This window comes from Pteropus alecto, unplaced genomic scaffold (genome assembly GCF_000325575.1).
Source record: "Pteropus alecto unplaced genomic scaffold, ASM32557v1 scaffold12, whole genome shotgun sequence".
Taxonomy (NCBI): domain Eukaryota; kingdom Metazoa; phylum Chordata; class Mammalia; order Chiroptera; family Pteropodidae; genus Pteropus; species Pteropus alecto.
Window position 1 is genome coordinate 2,323,253 of NW_006432669.1, and position 12,152 is coordinate 2,335,404.

At 32.1% G+C, this 12,152-nt stretch overlaps 1 protein-coding gene across 1 annotated transcript in view; it reads left to right on the plus strand.

Annotated features, from left to right (window-relative positions):
* DEUP1 (deuterosome assembly protein 1) overlaps positions 1-12,152 on the plus strand; it is a 65,966-nt gene that overhangs the window by 43,942 nt on the left and 9,872 nt on the right. The window contains exons 11-12 of the mRNA XM_006907471.1: positions 1,367-1,453; positions 9,848-10,044. Of these exons, the coding sequence (XP_006907533.1) occupies positions 1,367-1,453; positions 9,848-10,044 (284 nt within the window). The remainder of the gene's footprint in view (positions 1-1,366; positions 1,454-9,847; positions 10,045-12,152) is intronic.

Below are 12,152 nucleotides of genomic sequence, written 5' to 3' on the forward strand. Positions count from 1 at the left end.
TTCCTTCCTTCCTTCCTTCCTTCCTTCCTTCCTTCCTTCCTTCCTTCCTTTCTTCCTTTTGTATCTTGAAATTCTCTTCCTCCTTTACTCATTATCAGATTGATGACCTGCTGTTGAAAGCATACGGTTTATCTTTTTTAACCTCAAATGTAGAGGATTTGAGAGTACCATTCAATAACTTTGTAGGCATTTTTAAAATTTATTAATTTATTTTAATTAGTTTCAGATATACAGTACATTGGTTAGACACCTATATAATTCATAAAATGCTCCCCCCAATTGCTCCCTCCCTCCTCTGGCCCTCCACCTAGCCATCATACTAATGCTAACTGCCTTCCCTCTGCCTTGCTCCCCATCTCCATGACCAACTATCAACTACTAATTTGTACTTCTTTAACCCTTCACCCCATTCTCCCAGCCCCCCAACCTCCCTCCCATCTGTCTGTCACCAAATTGTCCACTATATTTGTATAACTTTGTAGGCATTTGAGGATCACTTCAGAAATAATATGGCTATTTAAATCCTGTGTATTATAAAAACAAGAGAAGAGTCAGCCTTTGCCCACTTATTAAGACTTAGACTGTGATTAATTGGTACAACACACAGGAAAACAGTATAGGTGGGATAGTATCATTGGTTGAACCTGTATAGGAAAGGATATTTTACACATGTTAACAGTTATCTGGATAATTGAACTATGAATTTTTCTTTTCACTTTTATATTCTTTTATGTATTTTTAGGTTTTTATCAAGGAGAATATATTTTGTAATTTACAAAAGTAAGTCTTTCTAAGGGAAGTGTTTTATATAGAAACGAGCCCTAGATAAATAAAGGGGCAGATACTATGTCAAAGTACTGTCAAGTAGAAGAAATCAGTGAAAAATATAAATTAGGAGACAAAATGAAGTAGTCACAAAAAAGAGGAAATTTGGCAGAAATATCAGAAAGAACAAAATTAAACATGAAAGTCATATTTGTATATTGTAAAAATTAATCAGTGAAGAAATTTAATAGATAGTTATTCAAACATGTTTTAAAAATTGTGATTTTTCTTGTGATAATTTGCATACAGTAGAAAATAGAAATGAGAAAATGAATTTTGGAATTGGAAAGAAAAAGTAAATGAATCATTATTTTAAGTATGTTTTTAGTTTAGCACTGATCAGAAAGGAGCATAAAGTGTAGCCTGCCAAAAATTAAAGAACTAAATGAAAATACCTGATTTATAATAATCATGCCTAAGAAATATTTCCCTTCACTACATATAGAAAATATTTAATTAACAAAATAAAATTAATTATAATAGAATTGTGAGCTTTAATTATGAATTTTACATTCACTCTTATCTACTAATCTCCTTTCAGGTCTCAGATATGAGATATAAAGCTGTCAGAACTGAAAATACACATCTAAAAGGAATGATGGGAGATTTAGACCCCGGACGGTACATGGTAACATGCTGAAATCATTCAGTAAATTGAACGGAGATTACTTAGTTGGTCAGGATTTACCCAGACATTATTTACTGAGCACTTCCTATAGAGTGGCAAATTATCTTGCGCAGGGGTTGAACTTATTTTTATCTTCTGTCTAAAGTACTTGAATTTCTGGTTTTCCTTCTTGTTCTTTTTTTTAGATTGAGCTCAATTCTTATCATTTCCTCAAACATGCTACTTCCTTGCTTTTGCTCTTGCTATTGCCTCTGAAATCCCACATCCTATGTGGCCTGACTCAAGTGTCAACCTTTCCCTTGATGAAGCCACCTCTGAAACTCCAGAGTAAATTGTTCCATCCACACTTGGTTTGTATTTTGGTCTGACTTGTTTTGTAGTTTCTCGTTCCCCCACTAGACGGTGAACAAGAACTGTGTCTTATTAACGTTTTATTAATAAACCAGCACCTCACAGCATCAGGGTTAGTAAGTATTCAGTGGATGTTGGTTGAATAAAAAGATGAATGAATAAATGAATGACTGAGTCGACCTTGTGGTTTTAACCAGTGGTTCTACAGGTTTATACAGGGCAACTTAAATAGTCTCTGTGCCTTTCATTTCAACTGTTTAATATAACAGTTGAGGGTTGGTTTTTATATGTAAATATGATAGCGATTACTTATTGAACTAATGAAATACCATTGTTAAATTCTGAAATAATTTTTCCATTATTCAGAGAATGGAGAGAATAAGAGATGAGTATGGTAATTGTTTAACCTGGCCTCAGTTTCCTCAGCTGTGAAATAAGGAAGTTGGATTAGGTATTTCCCATGGTCCTTTCTTAAGTCGTGATACTGTATTTCTGTAATAGTATGTACTTGTTTTCATAATAGTCCATATTCTAGCATCAAAGAGTAGAAGCGTTCTGGAAGCATTCTGCTTTCTCCTTTGGGCCTGGCGATTGGAGTACTATAGATGGATAAGAAGTAAAGTATATGCGGTCTCTCTGTCTGTTACAAAAAATCTGTCTGACACCTAGGACCTTTATCTAAACACTGGACACACAAGAAATTAAACTGGATCCCGCTTCCATGAATGTCCTTTCTCTCACAAAATGGTTTTGTGATATTTTTTAAATGTCTTATCTGAATGTTTTGAGGTGTGTATTCTACGTCATCACAGCCCCTGCTGAGCCTGCTTCACTCTGGCTTCTGTAAACATTGGACTTTGTTCATTTATTTGTTTTTATTTTTCAAGAAATAAAACATGCAAAGATGTGCAAAGAAGAAGCTAAGTATCCCTACTTCTGTCCCCAGAACTAGTTTGAACTCCAGAGATATTCAGAGCTAACAAACCAGTGTGTATAGCATTCTATAACTTCCTTTGCTCATGCACACATATACAGGGGATTAGTTAAGTGTTCTTTTACAGAAATAAATGCATACTCTATACATTATTCTAAACTGCCTTTTGACTATATAGCATAGACATCTCTACAAGTAAGTAGAAAACATCTTTTGGTTTTTCCTAATTTCTTAGGAAAAAATACATACTTATGTAAAATATATAATTTTTAATAAATCAAATCATAACTTACATACTTGTAATTTTAGTAGTCTTTTTTTTTGCTATCCTCTATTTCTCTCTGCTACCTCATATCCCATCTACCTACCAGATAACACACGTTAACTATTCAGTAAGTAGCATTTTGTACTTTTTCATATATATGAATTCATATGCGTGTGTGAATATATATATGTATATATACCTACATGTATATAATCATATACCTATTTAGGGGTTTTCACTTTTTTAAAAAAATTGGATTACATTATACACATTTCTCTGTGTTGTTTTTGTTCACTCAACAATATCCTTTGCAAATCCTTACAAGTCAATCGGTTTAAGTCTATTTCATTCTAAATAATGGCTTAATAATATCCAATGATGAGAATGTATCAAAATTTATTCAACTAATTTTCAGAATTAATTCATTTATAATTAATTCAACTGTTTCTAGATTTTTGCACAAACATAAAATACTGTAAAAAACATCCTTATATATAAATCTTGGAATAACTTCTTAAGAATGGAATTGCTGATTCAAAGGATGTGTATGTTTTAATTTTAAAACATTTGTTGTCAAATCATATTTCTACCCTTTTTTCATCCTTATCAACAATATGTGTTATCATTCTTTTATATCGTTATCAGTCTGATGGATATAAAGTGATTTCTCAATAGTTCCTTAATTTGCATTTTCCTGACTATCGTGAGCATATTTTTGTGTATTTATTTGGCAGTGTATTATGAATTAGTTATATTCTTTGCTCATTCTTCTGTTTGGCTGTCTCTTTCTTGTCAGTTTATAACAGCACTTTTCTAAATTTGTTGTTTGTAATTTTTTATTTATGATTTGCCAAAAAGTTTTAAACTTCTATTTGTCAAATATGTATATCTTTTTGTTTATAGCTTCTGCATTTCCTTCCTTGAATAACAAGGTTCTTCCAACTTCTAGACAATATATACAGTTTTTAGAGTTTCTTCCAAGATTTTTATATATTTCATCTACGTTTAATCCATTCAAATTGTAATTTTGCATGTGATAGAAAACAGGAACCTAATTTAAATTTTTATATGAATGTGAAGCTCGAGTTATCCAGTTTCCCCTGGTAATTTCCTGTTGGATTCTATTTGGAATTGAATTAAGTTTATATATTAATTTTGAAAGAATTGGTGTTTTTATGATAGTATATTTTCTCATCCAAGAATATGACATGGCTTTCCATTTCTTCATATCTTATTTTATGCTCTTCAGTAAGATCTTACAATTTCCTTTGTATAGGTTCTGTGCCTTTATTCTTAAATTTATTCTCAAGTATTTTATAATTCTTGTTACTGCTTTTCTTTTCTCATATGTAAGAACTTATTGTTAATATAGGAAGAAAAGCCAAATTATCTTTTAATTCTAGTAGACATTTAAGTTCTTAAGTTTTTTTTTTTGAGATAGATTGTATCAGTGAAAACAGTTTTCTCCTTTTCTACTATTTATATCAGTTATTTTTATCATATTGCATTTGCTAAAACCTCCAAGAGAATATTAAATAATAATAGTGATAGCTGACAAATTTGTCAATTCCTGATTTTAGATGAAATTGTTTTAGAGTTTTACTATTTAAGATAATATTTGTTCTTGATTTATGGACTTTATTATATCCTTCTGTCCTTAATTTACTTAAAGCTAAGATTTGCTGCTGGTTTTTATTAAATGCCTTTTCAATGTACATGACATCATGTGTTTTTTATTCATTAATTTGTTGACATGCAATAGACTATGTTTGGCAGATTTCCTAATATTGATCCACATTTGAATTCCTGAAATAAACCTTCTTGGTCACAGTATTCAGGAGCTAGGGCCCTCATAACAAAGTACCACAAATTGGATAGCTTCAAACAACAGAAACTTAAAGTACAGTTCTGGAAGCTAGAAGTCCAAAATCAAGGTGTCGACAGGGCCATTCTCCCTCGGAAACATTGCGGGTGGGGTGGTTCTTTGTTGCCTCTCTATAGCATCTAGTGTTTGCCAGCAATCTTTGGCAATCCTTGCCTTTATAAGATGCATCCCCTTCAATCCTCTGTCTTCACATGGCATTTTCCCTGTATCTCTATCTTCAAATGACTGTCTTCTTACCATTTCTTCATATCTTCCCTCCATGCATGTCTGTCTTTGTTTCTAAATCTCCTTTTTTAATAGAACACCTGTCACATTGGTTAGAGCTTACCCTAATGACATCATATTCACTTGACTACCTCTGTAAACATCTTATTTCCAAATAAGGCCACATTCTGAGATGCTAGGGGTTAGGACTTCTACAGATCTCTTTTTTTTGAAAGCATGGGGGTGGACAAAATTCAACTCATAACAGTCATACTCTAACAATTTTGATATATTACTGGATTCTACATATTTTATTAGAGATTACTCTCTATATGTATAAATGAGATTTGTATATAGTTCTCATTTTTTCTATTTGTTTCAAAGTTATGTTAGCTTTATAACATAAATTGGAAGCTCTCCATCTTTATGAGTGGGTATAATAGTTTAAATAATATTGGAATTATCAGTTCTTTAAAAGTTAGAAAGAATTCAGCTATGAAACCATCTGGACATTGAAGTTTCAGTGAAGTAGGGTACTTGGTGTATTCAAATTTTACTGCTACTTAGGTTTTATTTTTTGTAATTCGTATGTTTCTAGGAAATCTTTACCCATTTCAATTTGTTTCCTTGTTGTTGAAAGTAGTAATATCCTATAATTCTTTTCATTCCTTCTATGTTCTGTGTTTATGTTCCTTTCTTATTCCTAAGCTTATATAGTTTAGTTTTCTCTTTTGTTAAGTCTGGCTCACATGGAGATTATTTATTCTATTAGTATTTAAAAGTACTGGCTTTTGGATTTATAGATCTAGATTAAATTTTATCTCCTCCATGAATTTATCTCCAGCTGCTCTAGGCCCCATTTATTTCTCCTTTCTTTGACATTTTTTTAGCACTGTTATTTATTAAAATCTAGCATTAAGTTTTGAATTGTCTCCTTTTATTTTTTAATTGTTTAGTGTATGTATGTTTTGTCTCATCAGTCATAGACTTCTTGTGAAAAGAAGTAGATTATATTTTATACTCTTCATACAGGATTTCATATAGGATTTCAATAAATACTTGTGCATTTTTGAGTTTTCAGCTGTAGTCTAGGAGGCATGAAAAGTTATGAAAACCGTTGCTAATATCATTAAGGACATTGGCAAAGCCTTGTCTTACCTCACTTCCTGCATGATCTCAGTCCATCTTGTTGCTTTTAATTGGTTCAAAAAACTGAGTTCCTACTTGGTGCAACATACTTTAACACATAATTATACTTCATATTATTTACTATATTTTCATATATGGTAGCTTAGTCTACTCAATTTTATTGTATTTTCTATGAAGGGAGGTTCACTTTTTCATACTCGATTACCTCTGTAGCACTCAGCACATACATGTACAATATATATTTGTTTAAAGATTGGATATTTAGATATCATAAAATGGAATACCATTGATGTATGGCCCTCAATGTGATGCTTATTAAAATAGTGTCTAATCATAAATATTTTATGTATGATTGTAATTCATATAGGAAGTTGACTTTATACTTGCTCTCTATTTTTTTTGTATGTGATGATTTGGAATTTACTTCAGTCATTGAAATAGTCAAGCTATGCCCCAAAGAGAAAAATCTCAAGCGTCTATCGAATAATAAAAAGAGTTTAATATAATTCTTCAAGAGTTTACAATTCATTATGTCACTTATTTAGCACTCAGCTTAAAGATTTCATGAAGAAAATTCATATCTGTTATGTGTGAAATTAATTACATAGACAATCAGTTAATTCTTTGTGAAATAATAAGAATGGAGAAGTAAATAAAAAATTAAATAATTGGTGCTGAAATTTTACCTCAGGCAAAAAATCCCCCAAATATTTATGTCACTATTTTTAGATCTTCTAAAATATATGGTACTTGGATAATTAAAATAACAATTATTTTTTTTCCTTTCTAGGCAAGTGAAGTTAGTGATATTAAGGTAGGTCATTCCTAAATAACTATATTTTTGAGAACTTTTCTGCTTGACTGACTGTGAAGCTCCGTGCTAATTTATACCGAGGGAAAGAAAAATTTTAAAAGGCACCCACCAGTGGCAAGAATAGCAGCCCTGCACTCAGTCATTACCCCATTGTATGCTTGAGGTTATGAAAGTTCCCATTTTCCTCTGGAGAATGTCCTGGTGAGACTAACCACCTGATAGGTAAGTTTTCTTTAGGTCTCAGTGAGATTCTTAGAATAGTAACAGAACTAGTAAGCCGTTCTTGGTTCCGAAAAAGATGTTTTCCTTGGATTTGTGCAAAAACTTGACTGCATTGAGAAAGGTGAGGGGTTTAGCTTTATTCTGCTCCTGGGTAGCTAATGAAGAATCAGGTTTATCATGATAGTTTTTTTTTGATTCCGTATTGACTTAGACTTGTAATTATATTTATCAAATTTTCTTTCATTTAAGAAAGGTGTCATAAAATCAAATTTAATCAGAACTCAGAATTTATGGTAATTTTTCAGACTAATTTGCCTTTCACTATCCATAAAGTTTGCTAAATAAAATAATAGCATAAATAATTAGTACCCTCACAAGTATCTAAAACACCTTTACATATTGAAAATCAGCCTACTACCATAAAACATAATTAAAGCCAATCTTTCTGTAGATATACTTTGTTAGCCTACCTATTATTGTTGAATGTACGTGAATTTAAAAGAATAAGAACACATACAAAATGCTATTATTTAGACACTTCATTAATTCAACTGGTCTCATGCTAGTGTGTCCAAGTAAATAGGCACAGGAGGTTTTGCCAATTTTAAGAATAAAGAAATGGATTAAAACCATGGAACCCTAAAATTTTGAAGGAAAAAAAATTGAGATAACAAACCTATAAAATAACCCATGAAAAATATAGAGGTAGAATTTAATCAATGTCTATTTTCAGTGATAACCATCTAATGGAGGATATATTCCTGAAATTGTTAGAAAAGCATTTTCAAAAAAGCATGAAATGAGAGAGCCCAAAAAACATGACAAGGAAAATGGAATATACTTTTAAATATAAATCATGTAAATACATTAGCTATGTATTCTTCCAGGTCATGCTCACAACACTTATTTAATTATGGTGCACTTAGAAAATTGTGGGTTTTTAAAGAGATCATTACTTTCATTATTAATTACTTTAACATTGGGCCAAAAAGTCACAAATAATATCTAGTTTTATGAGGAAAAAGTTTGAATGAAATTGTAATTGAGCAGCAAACCATCAAGAATTTTGTACTTGGACAAGTAGATATCTTTTTAAGAGCAAAATTTTGAATCTTTTCCATGACCTTTTTCTATCAGATCTATTCATATAAATATTTTTTTATGTAGGGCAAAATTTTATAATACTCTGCCTCCTTTGTATTTACCACTAGTGTGCTCTAATTTTAGAACAAACAGTCCTTTCTCTTTTAAAGCAAACTGTAGATGACTCTTTTATCTGCACTGGTGTATCTCAAATGAGCAAATATTGACACATACTAAAAGCTTAACAAGCTGAGAAATACCTTCGATGGTCTTTTTCTGATGGACACCGTAGTCAATGAACATATAAGCACATAAACCTTTCTGTACTGTTTGGGGGAAATTTGCCCTCCTGGAGCATTTCTTTTTATTCAAAAGTGAGACTTTTCTAAAAATTTATAAGTGTCTATAATACATTCGGCAGTAAATAGAAAATGTAGGAAGGCGTGTCCTTTGAAACAAAAAAATAAAACAGGTAAACTCTTTTAATACCTAATATGTATTGAATTTTAACACTTAATATGTAGTGCCATATGAAAAGGCACTCAAAACCTTAAATTTAGGAACTTCAAAATGAAAGTTCTAAGCTATACTCATCTATAGTCTTACAGACTTTAACCATAGAAATATGGAGCTTCAAAGATATTTTATCCATGGTATTCTTTTTGTGCTAAAATATTACCCTTCTGACAGTAAAGAACTACTGTTTAATCAGCAACTATACAATTCATAGACATTCAAATCATAGGACTAGAAAGAACTATGTAGAGTCATTCAAAGCATTTCATGAGTTTTCATGTGAAACTATATACTATTTTTAAAAACTTTATGAGAAGAAAAGTTCAGACTCTCCCTAGGAAACTTCATATAGCATTTAATTCAAACTGTATCAGAAATCTTTTTTCTTGCTCTAAACTTCTTATTTTGTGGTTTAAACATGTTTCTTATTCTCTTATGAAGACACGTTAAAAAATTGGGCAGACAAAACCAGATAGTAAAACTTTATCACGAAGCCACATTGCTTAAAACGGGCACTATCTCAACTCTTATGTATGTATTTAGTATATACTTTGTAGCATCACCCAACAGTAGGGAATCAATATATGATTTTCTATTATTTTAATCAGAAAAAAATCTTTCAAATTAAAATGTACATCAATTCCATTATTAATCAACACCAGAAGGCATACACAAAAACACTGAACTCCAGCCAATATGTTCTAGATACAGAAAACCCTAATGCATGAGTGAGCTTTTTCTTTGTTGGAATATGGGCAGCAGTGTATGCATTGCTTTTACTGTGCTGTGTTCAGCAGCAACTATCACTGAATGTGTCATGAGGTAAGGATAAAAAAGGGCGTATAGGAGGTAGAGCCACATCACTTGACTCTAATGAAAGGGCCTTTCCAGCACACTGATCCAAACGCACAGAAAATATGCATCACTTATGAGGAACGATTTTTTCAGTGATGGTTTATTTTATTCTCTAGAGTATGGACTTCACTAACAGGGAACATTCAAGGCGTACATCTATTAACAAATTGGAATATGAGAATGAAAGGCTCCGAAATGATCTTGCAAAACTTCATGCTAATGGAAAATCAGGATGGGCTAATCAAAACACCTGTGAAGAAACAGGACGATACACCTATCAAAACCAGATAAAAATGGAAAAAAATGAAGATAGGTATGCTGACTCCATTGTATAGGGATATAAATGTATAAACATTGAAATTTATTTTAAACAATTCTACACACTTTCTCTTTAAATTTTATTTTATAGTGATAATATAGTACTGTAATTTTACACACTTTCTCTTTAAATTTTATTTTATAGTGATAATATAGTACTGTAGATATGTTGTTTTGTATGAAACTGAGTCGTCAAAAGCTATCAAAATATAACAGTGAAATGAATAGAGTGTTACAGTAAATCTTACTCACTTCAGGCCCTTCTTATTAGCTGATGTGGCACACAAAACATACAAGTGTGTAACCTTATTTTTTTATGTCATGGGAATAAAAAATTTGAATTTACTATGTTATGTATATTGTTCAAACAAAAGAGAAATTTCATCCTTACTTCTGACTTCAAAAATCTATACACTTATACTGACATTCCAGCAGTGACTTGGTTAATTTATAGGAAAAGAATCTATGGATGTGTTAAGAGAGAGTTTCTCAGAGTGAAGAGAAGCATATGAAAAATCAATATTTGCTGTCCACATATCCAACAGATATTGAACTAAATGTCTTAGTTCAAAATTTAAGTAAACATATCAACCATAAAATTAGACTAATTTATTCAACTTTAATATTCATGGAGTCAAAACTGTCTCTGGAGGCTTTTCACTGTTTTTCTAAACTTGGAAAATTCTCTGTAAAACAAACAAGTTTCTTTTCTACAGGATCTCTCAGAGTCATTAATATGCTAATGCACATTGTGAGTTTCCAAGAAGGGGGATGGTGTGTAACAGTCCCCGAACTTATTTGATATCAGATTTATTAACATTCCATGTTGTTGAGGAATAGTGAATTAATGGGTCCAGACCCAACTTCAATACAACTTTTGCTCAGAAGCTAATAATACTTAGCATGCAAACCTTACATAATATTTTCATGTAAAATAATTAATATTTACAACTTTGAGAAATTTAGTTAGCCTTAGTAACCCTCAATTTCCCATCTGACAAATAGGGATAAGAATGATAAGGTTATTGTGAGAATTATAGGAGAAAACATAGTTCCATGTAAAGTATATATTATTAGTTCCTTAAATGATATTATTATTAACAAATTTTTTGGTATTTGTACTAATATTAATGCTCCTCCAACAACTCACAGTGCCTAAAAAGTATATTTTGGTAGATAGAAAAATGGCTGAATCTGACATTTTCTCATAGATAGTCCTGTGGAGGAGGGGTGATGCCAGTCTCATCTTTGTAACTAAGCACCCGCAGTTCTACAGGTACATAAATCCATAAATCCATGGGACATACTACAAAAACATTCCTGTTCAACCTTCTTGTGGATGTAGTGTAGCTCTCTCCTACTTTCACCACCTCAGCCCTGTATGCAATATTAGGATATATCCTAATCTGATTCAAGAAACAGCAACCACTCAAAAAGGCTAAATTAATAACCTCTCTTCAAGTGGTTGAAGAAGGGAATGAGGGAAGATTAGCTGCTACCCCCAAAAGCACTGGTGATGGGGACTGTGGTGGGCAGGCAGCACTACCAGAGCAGTATGGGAGGATACAAATGGACACAGAGACAGTTGTGGGCCAGGTTCTTGGTGAAGGTGCCCATGCTGACTGGCCAGTATGTCTGAAAATCTGTCTAAAGGGGTCTAGTCTTGAGTTTGGTGTATAGAATAAACCCTTCACGAAGTGCTTCCCCACTCATGTATTCATTTCTCTATCGGTCAAATCATGACCCCATGTCTACACTTCTCTCACTGTAAGAGAAAAGCAGGCCCCTAAAGGTATTATAAAGGGTCTTCCTGTGTATAAGTCACCTGACAGCGCCCATCAGGTGCAGAGCATTGTTTCTTCGTCTTGCTTGGTGCAAGTAACTTCGAAAGCCTTAGGTGAAGGTACTAGGTGTTCCTATCTAAACAAAAAGACACTCTCCCTTTTATTATTTTTTAAAAGTATTTTATTGTTCGTATTGCCCTCTTTTTTCTCTTTGTCAGGCAGTACAGAATGTGTTAAAAGTGCCTAACAAAAACAAGGCTATAGGAGACACAGAAAGCAGCATAACAGGTTAAATGCTCAGCAGGAGATTATCTTAATA